Below are 22,932 nucleotides of genomic sequence, written 5' to 3'. Positions count from 1 at the left end.
ACGGCTTAAGAAGTTAGTTTGCATATGAGTATTTGCTTAGCCTGGCTAGTCAAGTATGGAGCCTGAGTCAATACAGCAAGGCATTTGGTTTCAAAGAGAGAGGATATGCATCCTTTTATAGATAAGCAAACTTGGCGATTGATCTTTTCTTAACAATGTGAGACAAGTTAACAGGTTGCATTCAGACTGCATTGGGACAACGCTTCCTACAAAAAAATATTTTTTTAACGTCTCTCTCTCAACCCCCCTCACCAGTCACAACGGATCTTCCACCTGAACTCTCATTTCCCACTCTATCACTCTCGCTTACCAGACAGGTAGTGATAGTGTTTGGGTCTGTTTGATTCTTCAATAGTTTATGCTTTTCGCAATCTCCCTCAACAGTTTCTGCTTGATTCTTATTCCTTTCGTTTGTGTCTGCTCTAATTAAATCAAGGTCTTTTTAATGATTGCTCTCTCTTTGATCACGAAGGGTCTAGAATTTTTCATTCTCTAACGCTTAAATATAAATGCAATTTTAAGGTTTTAATAATTATGAGATTTATAATTAATTATGTATTACTTAATTTATATATATATATACACACACACGAGCTTATACGAGCTATTCACAAGCTTAGCCGAGTCGAGCCGAGCTTGCTTCGTTTAATATTCGAGCCAGGATTTGTGTTCATGAAGTGTTTCATTTAATATTCGAGTCAAGCACGAGCTGAGCCCGAGCTTGCTCGCGAGACGCTTCGCTCACTTAACAGCCCTATGTGCACCATACGTCCCGCGCAACCGCTCTCTGTGCCAAAAACAACAAATTATATTCCATAAAATGTATTCTGCTAGGAGGCAGCATACGAATAGAAAACTAAACAAACAAAATATTCTTCATATGAATTTGACAACAGTGAGGCAATCTATGATGTTAAATCACATTAAGGGATAAAAAGTTGTGTTCGTGTTGGAATTGGATATAATATTATTGTATGATGATTGAACTACTCAAAACTTAATAACAAAATTCTTCAATCTCTTATTCTTCCATTTTCACAAGGTCTAAACTACTACACTTTTTTTTTTTTTTTTTTTTTTTTTGGGTTTGTTTTGCAGTTTTGTTATGTACAGGTTACAATCCAGAGTAGAGAGAAAAAGGCACAGGCACAGGCACCTCTCCAAGCTTGCAGACAATCCCAAAAATGCAGGCATACCCGGGAGCCAGAAAAACCTTTAAACAAAAGAAAACTCTGCAGCCCTAGTCCAACTAACATACAAATACACCGAACCCATATCTTATGTCCAACCCAAAAATAGACCGCCAACTCCAACTCCCTTGTGAAGTGAGAATTCTTCTCCAGAATAGGGATGTCAACATTTTAATGCCTGCTAATGTATATATAAGCATTTGCCCGAGTTCTGGCTAATGACGGTCTTCTTTCACGGCATTCGTCCTCTCTTTGGCACGAAAGTCCTCCAAGCTACAGTATTCTTCCCTGAGTAACAAATCCAGCTCTGGATGTTTCTTTAAGGGATCTTTTGGGTTGCGTAGCCCGCGGTAATGGTGGAATGCCCTGCCATAGACATGAACAAACAATCAAAAATTTGAATACAACAAGTACTTCTGAACTACGTTGCTCATGCTAATATATTTAATTATTACATACTCATTTTATTGAACGTCTTTGCTTCTAACTTAATACTGGTGATACTGAACACTAGAATATATAATAGGTACAACCATCGATAAGGAAACCCATCTAATCTCAAAACTGAAGTGTCCATAAACAATGAAGTTTAACTTCAACTTCATCATGCTTCCCAAAATATTTATTATTTTAAACATATTCGCTTATGCCCTACTGCAAGTTCATTGCTTGTGTTTATAGTGAATAGATAACTATTTACTTCAGCGTCAGATTTTGTTTTTATACAGTTTTATATTTATACATTTGATCCAAAGAAATTTCTTTCTATATATTATCACTGATATCATTATTATTTGATTCTCTTCACCATATGAAGCCCAAAAAAAAAATCTTCATTTTAAACAATCAAATAAGCATGCTCTGCTCAGAGTTTGGAGCAGCCAAATTAAATGCATCAAAATAACAGAGGAAACAAGTGCAAATTAGTTACCAATATTTTTCTAGGCCGTAAAGATTGCCTTTATGGTAGAAGTCAAGGGTGAGCTGTTCAAAGTCCTTATACAGGTCCTCACTGAACTCCTTCTCCAGACCATAACTGAAATCAGAAAGAATTATTGAAAAAAATATATATCAATGAATGATAACAAGCATTAGTATCTTAGTAGGTGGGCAAAAGTGATTCCTGGAAGGAAAGGTTGTACACCAAACCAGACCTGAATACTTTGAAGGTCACTTCTAACATTTCAAGATTCAGCTTCTATTCAAGAGAATGCAAATTTAGAACATGCTAATTAACAAGAAGAAACATAGATTATCGTACCTATAGAACCTGAAAAGGCACTCTATTCCATAGTTATAATTAGCAACTGCATCTTCCAGTGCAAGTTTCCGAAACTCATTATACATAGAAGGTGAAAACATGTCTCTAAGAAAAAATGACCAAAACCTGTACAGTGTATTCATTTCCTGCATGTTAAGAAAAAAAAATGCATATATATTAAGAATAAATGAAGTTTTGAATTTAAAAACTTAATAAACAAATAAATGAAAGATTGGATGAAAACTAATCAAGCATAAGGACTACAGTATGCGCACATAAACCGCTGTCAAGTAATTAGAAAACCACATAAAAGAAAAGATCACCGAAGTAAAAGGAAAGTGGAAAGAATGCATCACTATGTTCTTACGACTCTAAATTTTCTGAGTTATTATCGGCATCGCAAATCATTACCTATATTTTTGTGTTTCAAAGAGAAACCAACAATTGCATAAAAAAGGCCATTATCTTTCCTTTTTTGTTCTTTTTCTTTTTTTGGGAAAGGCCTAAGGAAAAAAAAATTTTAAAATTTTTTTTTTAAAAAATGTTATTATTTCCATGAATTTGAAGACAGTGCCTTTAAAATATAGACAAATTTAAGAAATCCCTATTTATATATTCACTCATTAATGTAATATCTTAGTTTTAAGAAGCTAAAGAGATGAAGTCAACCTCACTGCAACCAATTCCCAACTTCTTTCTCTCACTCAGGCTCCGTTTATGGAACTTCAGGTACCTAACAGGAAGAGCAGCTGCATGAGAGACCTTTTCTAATAAAAGCTCAGACACACACATACACACAAATATAGAAATTCATACAATCACCATCCCTTACTTCTGCTGTTTAAAACCATTTTCTTCTAAAAGCTGATGACTTGGATGCTGAAATGGTGGAAATGATTTTGGCATAGAACCCACTGGTGGACTACTGCCAGATAGAATCCCGTGTGGTGAACCACTCAACTTAGAAGGCCTAGGGCTGTAAAATTGAGATGCAGATTTGTATTAGCATGGTGAGAACCAACAGAACTAGTTGAACAACTTAGACATCACTTCATTAGCAGAGTAACATCTTGCTTTTGAAACCAATAACTATTTTTGAGCTCTCAAAACCAAGAAAAGTGATACTTATAGCCATAAAGGACCTACGCTAACCAAATCCATTATAAGATAAACACAGACAATAGTCACGCTGAACTAACCCATGATGTTCAGGAGGTGTAGAACCAAAGAAATATCCAACTGAATTACTTGGTGGACTTTCAGATATGATTCCCATAGAATGACGGGAAGTTCCAAGGCTTCTGAAGTTGCTGGAGAAAAATCGTTGTTTATGGGATGACTGCTGCTTGGGAAAGCCTTTATTTTGCTTCCTTCGTGAATTAGCATTTCCAGACTCTTCAAGGACAGTGCTTCCAACAAAATTATCACCAATCTTTGAATTGGAGACTCCTGAAGCACTGCTTGAAAATTTTGAGTTTCCATCTCTATTCTCAAAATTATGATTATTTTTTCTACGATTAGATTGCTTAGTTTTCAGTTCCTGTCAAATAATGAACATGTTTAAACAATTTAGTCAGAGAGATTAAGAAACTCAATTAGTGATGAAAAATAACAGGCACCTAAACCTGCTCATAGAAGTAAAGGCCATCATTTATTGCAGAAGCAAGCTCATTGGAAATGGATTTAGATTCTTTACCACCGCCTTTATTTTCTTGACTTATCCTGCTATTCTGCAGAGCAGATTAAGGATCCCCAGTTAATTAAATGCCAACAATTAATGGTCCAATTATACAAATACTGATCACACACATACAAACACGAGCACAGGTGACTGTAGACACACTTGCACAAAGACACGCACAGATGAGAGAAAAAGAGAGGTAATAGCACCTCAATAGACAAAAACAAAATAAGAAAAGTTGATAAGAAAAGTTGAGAAAAGTGTAGATGGAAATCGCAAACTGTTACAATTCAGAGCAGATTGAAAAATTACAAGACAGAGGTCCTTCCCCATGATATTTAAAGGAGAAAAGAATGCCGTACAACATGTGGTAAAGGACATACAAACTTCAGAGATCCTTGACAAGACAAAGAATCCTAAAGATTAGCAGTAAAGAAGCTGCTAGTAATTTCAAGCCATTCAAATAGGAAACAGGGGAATGAAAGAGTTGTTGCTGCTACATCTAACTGAAAGCAGAGGAAGTTCAAAGTAAATCTTGCAAGAGGCAACATGAGAGCAGCATTTAGTTTCTTTGTTTTTTCTTCATATGTATATACAACTCACCCCATACAAGATTGACCCCTTAACCTCACCCTCCATCTAATTGTTTATGGACAAAGGAGATCCCATTTGGTCAAAACACCATTAGGTTTAGCCAATTCATAAGATTGGCTACCGAAAAGAAACAAGTGTTAGAAGCATTAACCATCTTCCCTTGGTTATCTGAAATTTGAATGCCCAAAACAAGAAGGCTGATAAAGCGGATTTCTAGGTGTTACTAAAGGGAAAGTGAGAGCAAACTGAAGAAATCAGTCAATGTCGGAGGAAAAGTTCCTGTTAGCACCCCTAAGGTAACAACTGAAGCTTCCAAATTGTTTCTCCCTGATGAGATCAGATGGTTATCTTTCAGTTCATAATTAATACTTATATAAACTTTCACATCAAGAAAGCTTCAAGTTTCCCGAGTTATTCAGAATTGTTCAATTTAAGGATGCTTTTGTGGCTAATCATTTGGAATTTTCTAGTGACTCTCATCAATGGAACATTAATTTTGTCAAAGCAGTGCATGATTAGGAGATGGATCTCTTTATCTTGTTCTTTAATCTATTTTACTCTACGAGAGTAAAAACAAGCTTTGTTGGGTCCCTTCCAAGAGAGGGTCATTCGATATCAGATCGTTCTACAATGTCCACATTCCCCACAAAAGTACTCCTTTTCCTTGGAGCATTTGGCAGAATAAGGTCCCTTTGAGAGGCGTTCTTTGCTTGGATGGCAGCGTTGGGGAAGATTCTCACTATGAATAACCTAAGGAAGCAACATATCATGGTGGTAATTTGGTGTTGCATGTGCAAGAAGAGTGGGGAATCTGCTAATCATTTCTTACTCCACTGTGAGATTGCTTGTACTTTATGGAATACTATTTTCAGCCTCTTTGGGTTAGATTGGGTCGTGCCTAAAAGAGTAGTAGACCTCTTCACCTATTGGAGAGCACCATTCGACAGTTTTCAATGTGCAGCACCGTGGAAGATGGTTCCGGCCTACTTAATGTAGTGTATCTGGAGAGAACGAAATGAACATAGTTTTGAAGACCATAAGAGGACAATGATGGAATTAAAGGCCTTTTTTTCTCAATAGTCTACCATTGGACGGCTGCCATTGATTGCTTTCATTTTTCTAATTGTTAGGATTATGCCCTAAATCCCAATTGCATTAAATGATTTTTAGGAATAGAAATTGTTTATTCACTATTGAATTTATCGAACATTGGCATATATAACTATTTACATGTATCTTATTGAGTGCTTATTGCTTATCATATACATGTAATGGTCCTTGGATTACATTGAATATGGTTTATGATGTGAGTAAAGAGACTATCACACAGAAGATCTTAGACTGTAAATTTTGTATCCTAAAACCATATGTTTGCAGTCATTAATGAAATTGGGCATTCCATTGGATATGACAGTAGCACATTAATTATGATGATCTATTTTGATCATGTGAGATGTTGACTTCGGAATGATATGTTGGTGTGGATACAATGCACAAAACGGGCCATGTGTGCCATTGTTCTTTTTAAAAATGTCTAAAGAATAATGTACACTCACAACTACTTACGAAATTTGCTCTAAATCCTGAGGAGGTCGCAAACTCAAGTGTGAAATAAAGTTCACTTTGATGCATTAAAGAGTGAGACCTTACTGCAGTCAATATTCTTGCTGCATTGGGTGATCACATGTAGCATTTTGTGAACTTCATCTCCAAGAAAGAATCCAAATCCTTGGAATAAATCAAAGAGACAAGAAATTTTCCCTAGAGATAGATTTGATGTGATTGACCGCTCTTAATCTCAGCCCTGAGTGCTTTAGTGGATGTAGCTAAAACTTTTTTGTATGTAGTGAATTATGATTTCACAAGGTACAAAGAATGAGCAAGCGATTGAATTGGGTACTCAATGACAAGAGATAGTAAATTAAAGTGACAGTTTTAATCGACTTTAATTCAATTACGGAATATTCCATGAAGGGGATTAAGTGTCAACACTAGTATAGTCAAAAGGGATTAATGGAATAAACCAAAAAAATATATACTAGAGTTCAGTTATAATTATTTAGTGGAGTTGCTTGTAATTAAAATAGTAACAAATGACAAGCCATGTAATGACAAGTGTCACAAGACTATTGAAGTTAGATATATTTTTCCCTATAGGTCTTTCTTTAAGCTGATGTAAGCTGATCTAAATTGACCAATTTGAATTTTGAGACTTTATTTATTATAGGCATGTTATATTTATAAAATATGGGCCAAGGAATTTATTTCCTAAAAGCCAGTTTAAGAGAGTAAGACATGGGCCAAGGAATTTAATTCCTAAGTGGTCAGGTTCTTGGCTCTATTTATTTGGGCCAAGGAAATTAATTTCCTTGCATAAATAAATAAAATAGCATTGTGTTAGGGATAAAACCCAAAACCCAAGCTTTGAGACGTTAGGAGGTGGGCTAGGCTAGGCCTAGCCTTGGGCTCATGGGGTGAGACCAATTCCCCCCACCCCCACAACACTCCCATGGCCATGTATTCGTCAAATTCCTAGTAGCTTTATGTCTAAACCTAGTTCTAAAGGAACTGGATTAGTTCTCTTACATCTCCACGGAACTTAAGCCAAGTAGAAGCCAAATATAACAATTAACTCTTGCACAAGAGAGTCTAATTTTCAGATACTATAAGGAGCAGTAGCTCTCAGTTTTTGCTTATAGTTTTCTCAACTTCTGAGAAATAATTTGGGAGCCCACACACCCTAGCCATCTTCAGTTATTGAAGAGAAGACTTGAAAGTATCATCAAGTCCTTGTAGCCGTGTTCATCAACTTAAGAGGAGGAGAAGAAAAATCAACACCAAAGCCTGTGGTTGGCCAAACCTAGAGGTATGTGGACTCTTCTTGTGCTTTTCATTTTATGCACAATCTAGCCATGTGTTTTCTTTGAAGAATTTTTTAAAAGTTCCTGGGATCCCCATTCAATTGCGCATTAGATGCAACCCTAGATCCCAACACTAACTTCCATGATTTTCTAGATGTTTTTCTTTTGCTAGTTAGATGTTTCTCTCATATGCTTTCCTAGGTACTTGGGTTGCACCTTTGCTCTTTTTAATGAATTCCATTTGAAGAGCTGGCCACAAATCTAAGATTGCGAGTGCTGATGTCAGGAAACCCTCTCAACCAAAGGGTCTTCAACAGGGTTTCTCTCCTCCGAAGGGTCTTCTACGACGGGGTTTCTCAACCCGAGTGCCTCTGCTAGGGCTCATAGGTGTTCAACTGAGCTGTGTTTGGTTTGCCCCTAGAAATTGCCGAATGATCAGTATTTTCTGTTAGGTATGGACTCGTCATCAATGTTGGTTGGGAGGGATATCGGGACATTGGAGATTTTTCAACCCCTATGGGTATTTTTCCTCTTGTTACTCCCTTGGAATGGACTCTTTTTTCCGTTAAAGATATTGGTCCAGTGTAGGGCTTTTGTGTGAGGTAAATGAGGATCAGACCGTGGCTCTCCTGACAGCCATTGAAGAGGATAATGCACGGGAGGTTAAGGGTGTTTGTTCCAGAGGAAGAATGGAGCTTTTGAACTTAGAATGCTCTATTAATTTTTTTTTTTTTTTTTTTAATAAGTAAAGTTGTATATATCAAAAAGCGTAGAGGGGTGTATACAAGAAAACACCTAAGAAGAAAGGGAAAAAAGAACAAAGAAATCAGGATAGCTAATGACAAAAGGAGCTAAATAAGCAGCTGTCCAAATAAAGAGGGAAAAAAAAGAAATAGGACTTGAGCGCCTCTAAATTCCTCTCTTGGTTATCGAAGTTCTTATCATTTCTTTCCCTCCATAGGCTCCACATAAGACAAAGAGGCACCATCTTCCAAATGGCCACACTCCGAGTGTTACCCCCCCCACCCCCGGCGGGCACCAATAGGCAAACAAATCTGTAACATTAATAGGCATAACCCAGGAAAGCCCGAAGTGACTAAAGATTGCATTCCAAAAGGTGCTAGCAACCTCACAATAGAATGTCCGTTAATTATGAATCTACATGCACGTCCTCAAGGCAAGGCTCACTTTTTTAGCATTGAGCGTTGCGTGTGGCTCTCAGGTTTGAGGGTTTTTATATTTTGTCGGTTTTAGTGTTTACAAGTTCTTTATGCTTGCTCTAATTAGGTGTTTTCCTTTGTATATTGTCGGCGTACCTATGGGCACCTTACACTTTTTATAATAGTTTTCCATTACTTATCAAAAAAAAAAAAAAAAACCATGGAACTGTTTTAAGAAGAATTATGTTGATTCTCTTTCTCTGAAGTCCTTCAGCACTTGATGACATGCTTGAATATCCCCCTTTCATCTTGATAGTTTTCCTTTTTTCATTTTCTTATTTTGTTTTTAAAATTTTTCCAAAATTACTAGAAGCTGAGTGCTTAGGGATCTCTTTCATCATCCCAGGTGGGCCCTGTAACCTATAAATGTTACAAGTCCAACCATCCCAGATAGGCAGCAAAGGCCTCACTTCATTTGTGGACAGAGAACATCTTTCAAAGAATTTATGATGCAACCAAATGATTATAATAGATCATAAAACTCTAAACAAATTACCAGCTAAAGATGCTAATCAAGTATTCAATTGTATGACACAGGTGGCCTTCCCAATTCATAGAAATTAGTGATGTAAGGAGAATCATCGGGAAGCAAGACTCTTGGCCATTTCCTTCTCGCCGAAGGTGTAGTATACGCAGACAAATCAGGATGAAATGACAATCAGCAATGTGACATGGTGGAAATCATTAATCATTATTTAGACCTCATTTGACTAGAATGTAAACAACTAAAGTGTCAGCAGCATTTAGATATGAATTGGAAAAACAAAGACCTAACACAAAGTGAACCCATCTCCCAAGCCATGTTAGTGAACTTATTCTTAGGACTGAAGGAGAAAGGCCATGATTAATGTGCGAAACTCATGCCAGCAAAGTTCAGATAAATCCATTCTACAAATTCATAATTTTGGGAACTGGGCAAGACATTTTGGGTCAAAGAATAAACAGCTTCAACCAGTACACAAACTCATCTATTTCCTGTCATTTTAGGCTCAGTGGTCAGGAATCAAATCTCCCTAAAGTATCCAACAACACTAGATCTTTAACAAGCAGTCAAACTTTTAGTTCTCAAGCGGTTCCAGTAGTGATCCAGCCACTAAATAAAGGGTCTTTAGCAGATTTGTATAAAAATGTCAGCCTTGGCAACTAGGGTTTCCTATGTGTGGGGCCTGTTGGCTCATTAGATTGAAGGAAAACTGAGAAGATCTTGACGGTTTTCTTTTTTTTCTTTTTTTTTTTGATAACGAGAAACCCCTCTAAGGTGGAGCCACTTCATGTACCAACCCATGTCGGGTAAACCTTGAACCCGTGTATGATCTTGAAGGTTATCTTACCAGTATGTTAGGGTTAAAACAATTATTGTGTTTGAGTCAATAAAGACAGACTTATAGAAACGTTTGTACTCGGTCGCAAAATTATAATTCACTATAACATGTTGGGCCGCACCTATGAAAAAAGAGTTTTGATCTCTCATATGAGAGGGAGTGTTAAAGTATTGATTAAATAATGAAATCAATGTCTTCTTATCAGTTTAAACTTCTAAGATAAATTGTGATTTAACAATACTGATGTGTTTATTCCCTATTGGACGGCGCAAGGAACTTGGTTTATGCCAGATCCTTATAGAAGTTGGTGTCCTTTTGTATTAATGCTCAAGTTGGCCTCTCATGTAGATTTGTTGTTATATTAAAATAGGAATTTGCAACAAAGCAGAACAGAGCAAATGGAAAAGAATTGTTAGATTACAGACTTTATGTAATTAGAGCACAGTACAATGTAACTTGTAAGCTGTGTTCCGGAGGAGAGCGAAAGGGAGTTATTGTCTATCATTATGGAATATCAGTCAAGGGCCTAAGAGGAGGTAGTTTTGGCAACTCAAATCTTTTCAAAACCCAATCAACCTACAAAGCTTTGCTTCCAACATCACAAAACCTAAGATGCTCACCAACCCTAACCCTACCCCACTAATTCTGAATCCCTTCATTCCCTAATGTTTTTTATGGTTAACGGGGATGGTGAACACTATGCAGATTAAAACTCAGTTTAAATGTAATTCTTCTGGACTAATTATGAAAGTAGAGGAAAGTCAAAAGAGGACAAAGCAATAATCCGCTCTTTAAGAACAACAAAAAAAGAAGTACCTGACTTTCACAAGGATATCATAAAGACAATAATCTATTACTCAACAGTCATACCTGGGTGACAATTACAAGTCTCTGAACATCCTGATCATTGACAACCATCTCATCATCATCTTCATCAATCCTTTGGTCAATAAAGTCATTAAGATATACAATATACAGTTAGAAACCACATACTTAGTTAAGCACATTAACAAGAGTACAGTATGCAGTCATCAAAGAGCATTCAGTAATCACATGATTGAGAAAAAGAAAAAGAAAAAGAAAGAAAACCCAATAATTGGAAGAAAACAAGAACAGAATTAGGCAATCAATTTTATTCTCAGAACGCATATACCCATAACTAATTACATGAATCATATGATGCAAAGAAACGCTGAAACACTACCTTGAGAAGGCAAACATTTCTGATTAAAAATATACATTACCAAAGCATTCTTCTGCGGATACTATAAAATAGACTTAAAAAATATTGTAACTAAGAGAGTATAAAAGCTAAAATAAGCCATATTAATAATATGTGGATACCAAACACAAGAATAGTTGAAAAAATCTCAAGGAAAAAAAATTTGACTTCCAGGAAATGTTGTTTTGCCAATGAACAAACATAGAAAGAATCCAAATGATCAGGAGGAAAGAAACATGACCAGGGCATAGATTCCACCACAATGGTACCTAGCCAGGTTTCGTACAAGGCAAAACTAGTACCATGTAACATAGATCTGCACAGAGAAGACTGACTAAAAACCCAATTGGCAAATAAACCATACAGTGCTTCCACTGTAGAGCAGGGTTGAAGTTCAAAATAAAACAAATATCAAGCACAGATATGACAACACAGCATTATGAAGTTTGCAGCATTGCTTACAGCAATTCCTTTTTGAGGAGGAGAGGGGTGGGGAGATTGAAAGAATAACATACATGTATAAATAGTTTTACATTTTGTCCTTGTCCTAATGTACAAACCAGCATACTTTTCTCTCGATATAACATGAGAGTTTGATTAACACTTCTGCAAATACAGCCCCACAAGCACAAAGCTAAACACAGTGACATTATTAAGTATATAACATTCAAGATATCAATCAAAGTCAATAAAATAATCTTAAACCAGTTTGATCATGTCATCTTGCTGAATTAACCAACATAATCTTCTCTTGATGGTGTACTACAAGAATTCATTTTGACATCCTACTATTTGCCAAATACCTCCACAAGACCACAAGAACATGGCAACATTTCAGAATCACTTGAAAGTGTGCCACATGCAAATTGCCAGGCCAAATGAAAATGCAAGTCAAATTTGAAAATATACTAACACAAATATGGCCGCATTAAACACTGACAGTGGATGTGGTTTCATTGTTTCCTCTCCCACCTTCCTTCCTGTCTCCTTCATTTCCTAAACCCCTCTCTTCCTTTATTCAACAATTTCAGTATCAGACCTTGACATGATATCCAGACATAAGATATGAAAAAGTTTTATGGGCATTGACTTCTATGTCAAGAACTGTTTCTTATAGCAGGCAAGTTCTCACAATTACCTACATCACCAGATTCAAAGGAGGCATCATTTTGGTGAAAAATCAAATTTCCACTCCCTCCTGAGACAATGCTAATAAACCTTGGTGCCTCCAATTGTTTGACTTCTTTTCCCAATTTTAGAAGGAACAAGAACAACCCAGTCAACCAACAACAGTAACAGACTACATTCTTCCTCAGGAGACAAGTTGTATTTTAGTAAATGAGTTCTCGCTTTTAGCTATAACTCCAAGCCCAAGTGGGCAATACTTTCAGTGAATCCCCAAAGTCAAAATTAACCTTTTCCTTCTCTGTACCATGTAAATTAACCTCGTAGCATCCACTTGTTTAATTTTTACCCTATGTCCAAAACAAGCAATTTTTAGATTGTATTGTAGGCTTTTAATTTTTTTAAATTTCTGGAACAAATCCATAATATTGCAGAGAACAGCATCAAACTTCCCCCTTCCCCCTTGTTTGGAAAGTCATCTCTCTTTGACAATCTTGTCATTGCCTAATGGCCAAGTATCAAGTCACGGCCATTGCCTAGTGACAATGACAATCTTGTCCTTGTCCATTGTCAATAGAAAGCCTCCAACCCCGCCCTGCTCCCTTCCCACCCCACCCCCCCCCCCCCCCCCTGATTTCTTTATTTGGGAACTCTTTCTCTATTTGGCAAACATTAAACTAAATATCATGATACCTGCATTTCTACACTTTGTCCTCACTAAGAATCAAGTTGGAGACAAGAGAGTCAAAAAAAAAAATTTTTTAATAGGTAAGCAAAGAGATATCATTAAAAAAAGTGCAAGGCACCCATATAAGGCTACAGGAAGCATACAAAGGACACCAAAACAGAAAAAAAAAAAAAAAAAAAAAAAAAAAAAAAAAAAGAGTGAAGATAGAAGAAACACCCAATGCCCCATGATAGAAACACGCAAAAAACCATGGACTACATTACATCAGAGCAAGAGCCCTCTCGCCTTTTCCCCGACTAGAACAAACTCCCCTGGCATCAAGCATCAAAGTTGATCGAGCACTTAAGCTCCCTACTCCCTTTTGGTTTGAAAGCAGAGACTAGAATCTCTTGATGCTGCCTCTCATCAACTAAAGTCAAGAAATCTAGAAAACCCTTTTCATTACCCCCGTAAGAGATCCCCATAGTGTGATAACACGACCTTGCATCTTGCACTGCCTCGGGGAAACCTAAAAAATTTTTAAAAGTAAAACATCAAAGGAAAAAAAAAAAAAAGAGCCTTCCCTTAGCCATGGGTCACGTAAATGTGTTCTACTTTTTCTAATAGGGATATTTTGGAGACTTTGACATCTGTTAGGATTTAACAGAAAATCCTAACAGATGGATAACATTACAAAACTTTGGAAAATGGGAACCCGACATTGCAACTTTTTAAACTTTAAAGGTATAATTACATCAGTGTCAAAACATCAGGATATAAGTGAAATTTCCCATTATTACTATTCCTAACTAAAAACACTTAGAAAAACAAAAGTAATTATAGCTTTTGCAACCAAAGCCCTATTTCAACTCCATATGCAAGGAAACCTCAGTCCACAATAGACATGATCGTTCCATTAAGATTTCACAGAACCCAGAAAAAAGTTACCATAATATAAATTCCATCAACTATTTCTTTCAATCAAACATACCACATAACAAAAGAACTAAAATTCATACTCACTTCATATTTTTTAAAATTACTACAATCAGCTTTATCGTTAATGTCCCAACAACGTAGAGGAATACCTACATGGCTTTGCACGCTTTCAATTAAATCAATGTAATTCATAGTATCAAAGGGCAGAAAAACATAAACCCCAAACTGCCTAAAAACGTTTTCTCACAATAAAATGCTGAAGAAACAAAGTGACGCTTTTCTTATAAGTAGAAGAAACAAAGTGACACTACATATGATTTTAGTATGGACAAAAGATAATTTATCACGGAAAAATATGAATATAGAATAAAGATCATCAAGCAAACACAAAATCCCTTGAGTACCTTCTAGCTGAAGAACATCATGCAAAAACAAATGCATGTAATACCTTCTAGGAGAAAAAAGATCATCCTTCTTTATTGTCTTCTTTTCAAGCTCTATCTCTTCATCCAGCATAAATGTGTTTGCAAAATCATTAGACAGGTCATCAAGATTCTGTTCAGCCATATCTGATGACACTCCCCTCCTTTCAGTCTGATGATCATTGAATCTCAAACGTTCAACTCCTTGAGAGTGATTTGGGTGTAGAGAACCAGAACTGGTGCCAAGATCTGGGCACTTGAGATTTTCACAGCCTAAGGCTTGCGCTCCACCACCGTCACTGTCTTTTGTGTCACTAATATGTAGTACTGTATCTCCGTTTGACCATGAGTGCTCCACCAAACTTCCATCATGTGATGGAAATTCAACATTTTCTTTGGAGATGTTACCTACATTATTCTCATTAGCATCACCATCCACAAAGGAATCAATTGCCTTCTCTACAGGTTGACCCTGCGGAGTCTGAGTTTGCGATGACAATGAATTCTCTTCAGAAGATGAAATCCACTTCGACCAATCATCACGTTTCCTTATCTTGTCACCCTATAGAAATAGCACCAACGATAAGCAAAGGCCACTAGAGCAAAGCAGCAAATCACTGGAAGAAACCTGCTTACTTATCAAAATACAACTTTTGGAGTCCTTGAACGCTTTGTTCATAGGAATTAGCTCCAAAAGTATGAAGTTGACACCCCCAAAAATTTATAAACAGCACCATACACTCTATCCCAAGTATGAAGATGAGAACAATTCATATCATTGACTCATCTAAACTACTGCCCCCGTCCACTGCTTGTTAAAACCAACAGGTAATCCCCTAAACAGTTTTCCCAATTGAATGACCATCCACCACTATTTGATACTCACAAAATTTAACTAAAGCAAGGAGAATGGTTGGGTAACATAACATGCACTTTTAAGAAGAAGAAGATTGGGGGGAAGTCCAAATCAGAAAGTAATTTTTCCTATCTTTGAAGAGTATATAACCAGTTAGCAAAATCCACCCTACTGGGTTTTATTTAATGAACTAGTTTCACTATGCTGACATTTGTAAATACCCCTTTTTTTAACTTCAAAACAAAATGTTATCCTTCCCATGCATTCCCTCGGACATGATAAAAAAATTAGCCTAAATCAGAATTGGAACAGGAAACTCAAATCAAATGGATGTTAGCTTATATCTAAAATATTGAAATTCAGCTGTAATTTCAAATTTAGATGAAAGGATAAAATTAGCAAAAATTTCAGATAAAAAGAGTGAGAAAATCGAACCTGCACTTCTACAGTACTAGAAGCCAGCAGTGCATCAAGGATAAATGGTATATCCGTGCTCATCTTTTTAACCTGCTTAATATATTAAACAAAAGTGAGCTTTGCCATCATTTCATGCGACATAAGGGAACGTGTCTTTAGCAAATCTAACATGCTAACTTTGCACTGTGGTACTTGGGAATAAGCTGGCACAGACCTGCATTCACAGTAAAGCACCCGCCTATATATAACAATCTAGTTAATTAGTACAGAGGAAACATACCCTTTTAAAGTCAGCAACAATGGAAATTGGAACCCATCCTTGGTCATCCATAAGGGAGATTAGGTAACGGTCATTCTGCAGATTTTCATCACTGTAAAAAGAAAAGTTATAAAGGCAACAGACAAAAGACCAATCCATAACTCCATACCATACAAACAGGCCCACTATTTTCTTTAGAAACTAAATTTATAAAGAAATCCTTGGGGATATTTTGGCTGTCCATTGAACTACTGTTACATTTACAGCATCCAGAAGCACAAATTGAGATATATAAAAGGTGCTATCCAAGAAATGGCAATGGTCATTACAAAAATGTGAAAAAAAATAAAATAAATAAAATTGGGTTGTCACCTAACAAAATTTCCAGAAAAGAATAGTTATAGCTGAACCCGATTAATTGATGATTATCTATAACCAACCCCAATTCAATAGGTATGGTGTTTAGTTGAATTGAGTTAACAAAATTCTGAGATCAGATTCTACAGCATCAAGTGTAGTAATGACTCTTATACAACTAATGATCTCATTTTAAGCTGAAGATCTATACATTCAAATTTTTTTTTTATAAGTAATAACCAGTCTTATTAAAAGCATAAGGCGCCCCAAAGACACTGATCTATACATTCATCAGCAATCTAGAGACACTGAATTGAGTTAACAAAATTTCCAGATCAGATTCTATAGCATCAAGTGTAGTGATGGCTCTTATACAACTAATGATCTCATTTTAAGCAGAATATCTATACATTCATCAGCAATCTAGAGACACCAAAAGCCATTCAATTTCCACAGGAGGTCCAATTCCAACCTATATTAATCAGGCTTGTGCATCAGTGAGGATAAGAGGCTTCAAGGCTAACAAGAAGTGAAACACTTAATTTCTTTTTTTTTTTCTTTTTTTTTTTTGTTGATAATATTGCATGAAATCAGGCTTGTGCATCGGTGAGGATAAGAGGCTTTTTAAGGCTAACAAGAAGTGAAACACTTCATTTCTTTTTTTCCTTTTTCTTTTCCTTTTTTTTTTTTTTTTTTTTTTTTTTTTTAGATAATATTGCATGAAACTTATCTTCACCCAAGAAGGGATGAAATCAACAAACAAAGCAGATTATCATAACACGGTTATAACCGAACTTCTATGATGGGTATGGTATGAATTCAAACTGACAATACAAAAGTAGAAATACAAATGAAGAAGCAATCCTCTCTTCCTGAAGGACTTACCTGAAATAATAGTCGATTTGTTTTACTATGTTAAGCCTCAAAGCTAGAGTGTCTGGGGTCACCATGGCAGCCCCTGGATTAATAGGATGTCGAATAAAGTGCTGAGGATGAGGTCCCCTAATAGAGCCTGGATGTGCAACAGGAACATAGCATACAGGTCCTGTATATAACACAAATTATTTTGGAAATAAAAAATGGTTTAAGCACACTACAAAAACCAATGCAACAGCATCACGTAAGAGGAAAAGGATGCCCTACCATGACAAAGTAGGTAGTATAGGATAAAATTTGCTTTTTATAAATAAAAGCACCTTGCAATGGGATCAAAGAATTACCTGAGAAACCTGGAACCATGAACCCTGGAGCTGGACCAAAGAATGGGAGCCCTCTAAAAGCCCTTGGTCCAACACCCTGTTGCACGGGAATGTTATCTCTGGGATTAAATGCCCGTTGATGATGCCAGGCATAATTGAAATGGCCACCAGGTTCTTGCATATTTGGTCTTCTATTAGAAAAATTGACAACATAAGCATTGGGATCCACTCGTGGTGGAGGCTGAACATTTCTGCTAGCCTCAATACCATGACCCGGTGGAACAAGAGCTTGAGGGGGTGGCTCACATCCAGACTTTACCAAATGAGTTTCAGCGCTTGGGAAAGGTCCTGGACAAGGAGGATAAGCATACCCAGGAACTGCAATGTGAGGTGGAGGAACCATGGTATGAAAAACGGGCGGGATCAATGGTTGATGGTAAGGTAGGGGTACAGGAAAAGGTTGAGCACCATTTGAATTGCGCTTAGAGCCTGATCTTTGATGGCGCAATGACGAGTGTTTATGTGAAGGATTATGATTTCCAGACCCATGTGATTTTTGCTGCCCAATTGATCCCTGGACGTATCCAAACAAAGCTACAGTAGCATATAACATTTAAGTTTGCATGCAAGTATAAAGACAAAAAAAATTTATAAAACCAAATGAGAAACATAAAATGGAAGAAAAAAAAATTAAGGCTGTAAGTGTCTCCATTTATTTTAAATAATCAGACTAATCAAGGATCAACTAAAACAGAGCAGGAAACTTTAATGCCATCACAACATATTTTTGATATGTTGTCTAGTGATTACTCATAAGCTCACACAACATCCATTCCCAAAAAAAATAACTTAAATCCCATAACTACAACAATGACAACAACAAATCTACCATCAAAGGCCATATAATTTCTGTCATTTTTAAGGGTTCAATAACTATCAAAAATTACTAAAAATTCGAGAGAGGAAGGTGGGGGATGAGAGAATAAAAGTGAAGAGTGGTTGAATGTTATGTGGCCTTTCTGATAAAAAATTCAGAAATTCTTTTCTTCTCCAACCAGAAAAAGAAAATGAAAAATAGTTTCTTGGGCCATCTACAACAATACTTTCAGGTATATTCCTGAAAAACACCAGATGTTTTAAAACGTCAAAACTTAGATTTTAGTGTAAACACTGACTCATTAGCCAATGAAACGGACCTGGAAACAAAGAGTTTCTTAAAGTGAAACCCAGAGTCATTTCCTGTTTATATAGAAAAATTCTACAAGCGTTTCCACTTCCAGACAGGGTGCTGTTTGAGTTACTGTTTGGTATCTTCACACTTTATTTCACTGATAATCTTTTAAATATTTTCTTTATTTACCCTTCAATTAAAATGCATTATGAATCTTACGTACACAACAAGCTACTGAAAAATGGAAAGTGGAACAAAATGATGAGTTAGTCCAAGAAACTCAGTTATAAAGGGTGGAAGGCCCAGTGGCCCACTCTCATTAAGAGTGCTTTTATCTAGCGTATTCAGTTTGGATTACTTTTAACTATTCCAACTCATGTGACAATTAGATTGAAGAAGGTGCAATGGATCTTTTTTACAGGGGTCAGGTAGGTGAATACTTTAAACTTCATCTAGTGGATAAAAAAATGGTGTGGTCTGCTCTCACAAATGGAGGGTGGGGTAAGAAAACTAAGTATGTTTACTTAGGCTTTGTTAGGCAAATGATTATTATTTAATAGGGAGTAGAGAAATCATTTATGGAAACATATTATTGGAGTAAAATATGTGGAAACTTGGGATCAATGGACTTATGGGTTGGCAAGGAGGCCTCATTTGTGTTGCCTTTAGGGAAGTAGTACCAAGGCGGGTGAAGAGAGATTTTCAGGCTTACTCAGTTCCTTTGGTAGAGGTCAGTAGAAGGTTGTTTTTGGCATGATGTGTGGTGGCGCCATCACCTTTAATGATTAGGAATTATAATTAGTTGATTCTCTTTCTGATCTCTTTAGATGAGAATAACTTCTATAGAGTTGTACCACAAACCCATTATTTTGTGTCTTTCAATCAGAGATTGACACCTTAGTTTAGTACAATTTTAGAAAAGAAAACAAACACACCAAATCACATCCAAATCTGTTAAAAATTAAAAAATCTCACTTCACATAGATGGATGTGATCTGGTGTGTTTGTTTTCTTTTCTTAAGTTATACTAAGCCAAGGTATCAATATCTCATTGGAGGGCACAAAAGGGTGGGTTTGTGCCACAACCCCGTAGAAGCAACTCTCCTCTTAGATTATAATATTCCAAAGAGTGAATGGATTGTTCAACTGAGGACTCAAGGTGAAAACTGAATCGCAAAAGTAAATTTGATATTCATTCTTATTATAAGACATTAAGAAGATCCAGTGAAGTGCAAATCCCTTAGATAAGTATTTGGTGTAGCGTGTTTTAAGTGGCTTTCCTTTTTTTTTTTAAGTGACTAACATAAGAAGCCACTTAAAACACACTACATCAACGGATGTGAAATGGGTGTGAAGAGTAACATTACTCTTTCTCTTCATTAAACTTCGTACCAAGAAGAAGAAGAAGAAGAACTTAATGTCTTAAATGGCAACATAGCTGCTGGTTTGATCGACTAGCTGCACCTAGGGGGTAACATAGCTGCCAACATAGCTGCTGGTTTGATCGACTAAACCGACCTAGGGGGTAATCCCAACTCTGTTTACAAATATTACCCACTCTTCATTTAGATTATAAAGATAAAAATAATAAATAATAAATAAATAAAACTTAGTATTATGAAAATCCAACACCCCATATATATATATATATATATTCATCCAACAAAATCAAAAACTAAATACGCCGGTGACTTGTATTTATCCAATATGGTATAATCAGGTCCACCGTGAGAATGATATAAACGGTTAGGTGTTCCACTACTCCAAGAGCTCGAACTTTAGAGACGAGTGATAGTTTGATTCAAAAAGAAAACCAGAAACACTTCCATTCTCTGTATACACAGCCCCTTCTTAAAGCACATTTTTGGCAATTAAAAAAAATTGATAAATGAATAAGCTAACAAGCCATCAATAAGAATTAAGCGATATAAAGAAGAGAAACCGGAAAACCTGCAGGACTGGATGAGCAGGAGAAGCAACCGGAGGCTTAGTGAGGGCGGCATCATCGGGAATCTTGGGTCGCTGCGCATCGGAAAGAGCAGGCCAGCACTCCTTCACGCCAATCACTACGGGAGCATCAGCATCGACGGCGACCGGAGTCTTCCAAGGCGACTTGGGCCCACCCACTTCCTTACTACCGTGATCATCCCCAGCACCCTCATTATCCGCCATCACCATCCCTCCCCCGATCCCACCAGTCAATAGAATCCCCAATTTCCCCCTTCAAAAGCTCCACTCCCTCTCTCTCTCTCTCTCTCTCTCTCCCGCAGAACAAGCAGACACAGTTGCTTCCACTGCGATTACCCAAGATTGATAAGAAATAGGGTCGAAAAAAACTATATATGCTAATGGAGCTGAAGTATCAGAGGCAGAGGGAGTGGATTTGGACCGAGAATCTAGAGGTAGCCATAAAGGAGGGTTTTGAAATGGAATCTTTGATTTCTCGCTGGCTTTTTAGTGAGAGAGAGAAAAGAGTATTATTAGGGTTTTTGGGAGAGTGTTGGATGAGAGAGCGAGAGAGGGGGGACAAGAGAGATATTGACAGTTGCAGAAGCCAACAAATTGCGGAACTGTTGAAAAGGCGGAGAATGAGGCTTGGAACCTTTTTATACGATGGCTGCCAAGTAGTAAACAGTAGGGGTGGGGGGGAGGCAAGGGCTAAAGCCTAACCACGCTTTTTGCTCTTTTTCCAAGTTGTCAATTTTGTTTTTGTTTCTTTTTTTTTTCTAAGGCAATTGTCATCTTATTTGTCTTTAAAGTATGTAAATAACAAGTTAGTCAGTATAGTCAAATTTCGTTACAATACTTTACAGATTTTGTTAGTGTATTATATCAGCACCAATAAAATCATAATACGTGTTACTTTTAATAAAAAATATATAAAACTAAAAATTAATTTTTTTTTAAAAGAAAGGTCGCCAATGCAAACAAAAAAAAATATTAAACCACATCAATATTTTTTTATTACGAGTAACACATGTCATCATTTTATTGTTGTTAAAGTGGCACACTATTTGAATATGTTAAGTATTTTGATGAAATTTGATTGCATGGACTAAATTGTTATTTTGCCCATCCGATGACCTTTGAGTTATTTTTTACACAGTATAAAGTAATTTGTAATTTATGCCAACTATATAGACTAATTTTATATTTATACCTAAAATTTAGATTGTTTGACTTTTTATTTGAACAAATAGGTTTAAGGATTCAGATATAAAAATTGTCGTCAACCTTATATGCACTATTAAGATTATGATTCTTAACATATTTGGATAGATGTTTAAAAAAACAAAAAAATAAAAAATAAACAACGGTTTGACGAGAGACAAAAGCTAAAGAAGTGTTTTTAAAATGTATTTCGGTAAGATCTATATATATTTGAGACAATATTTTTTAATCGAGTATACCTACTTAGTTTGAGAAAATTCAAATAGGCTTAGAACATTATTTTATAAAATATTACAAATTTTTTTCAAAAAATAAATAAATAAATAAATAAGTGATCATGTATCCATCTTCAGTGAAGGAGACGAGCAACTACTTAGCGACCTTGATCTATTAAAAGTGATTGTGCAGCCATCCCTACCCTGATCATAGTGGTTGCATGCCACCCCTAGCCAGTTGTGGAGATTGTACGACTATGCCAAGTGCTGGGAATAAATTCACATTACAAGCTCACCAAATTTTGGGCCCAATAGCCAAAGATAGGTTCACAAAGATATTAACAAGCAATGACTATTAATTGATAAGAAATATTCCGATTAGGACCCCCTTTGACAATTCCTATTTTGTAGTGATTTGGAGTGCACGACGACGACGTATTAACAACCCGAAGAAAGCGCATCCACTGTGAAGAAAACTGTTCTAACAGTTTGGCGCCGTTTGTGGGAACGACTAGTTCGTTTCTCAAAAAAACAATTCATCACAGTGTGCCTCGCCCATGGCAGATCTGTACGAATTTGCCTCTCACATCACAAATCCACTTTCACTAGGCCAAGTGGAATCACGACCAACAAAAGATTCCCCCATACCCAGCCAGAGCAAACCCAATAGTGTGGTGTCCAAACGGAACTATCGGAGATCCAAGTGAAATCACACATCCGGCTAAGCATGCCGATCTCTGGATTGCCAAAGCCTAGATAAGCTTATATTCCTATTCTAGTTTA

At 36.5% G+C, this 22,932-nt stretch overlaps 1 protein-coding gene across 1 annotated transcript; it reads right to left on the bottom strand.

The window, feature by feature from the left end:
- Window positions 1-923: 923 nt before the first annotated feature.
- On the bottom strand, window positions 924-21,353 carry LARP1A (LA RNA-binding protein). Its single transcript, XM_059573472.2, has 14 exons — window positions 20,714-21,353; window positions 17,614-18,166; window positions 17,279-17,438; window positions 16,058-16,148; window positions 15,796-15,867; window positions 14,531-15,066; window positions 11,000-11,069; window positions 4,077-4,181; window positions 3,651-3,991; window positions 3,284-3,427; window positions 3,121-3,184; window positions 2,452-2,597; window positions 2,122-2,226; window positions 924-1,556 (listed from the first exon to the last, which is right to left on the bottom strand). Exons 1-14 carry the CDS (start codon window positions 20,939-20,941, stop codon window positions 1,406-1,408), a joined length of 2,766 nt encoding a protein of 921 aa, XP_059429455.2. The 5' UTR covers window positions 20,942-21,353; the 3' UTR covers window positions 924-1,405.
- Window positions 21,354-22,932: the final 1,579 nt, after the last annotated feature.

Source organism: Corylus avellana, chromosome 8 (assembly GCF_965113065.1).
Source record: "Corylus avellana chromosome 8, dhCorAvel1.hap1.2, whole genome shotgun sequence".
In the NCBI taxonomy this organism is placed as follows: Eukaryota; Viridiplantae; Streptophyta; class Magnoliopsida; order Fagales; family Betulaceae; genus Corylus; species Corylus avellana.
Note: the sequence above shows the minus strand (reverse complement) of the source record. Positions and strands in the feature narration are given on the sequence as shown.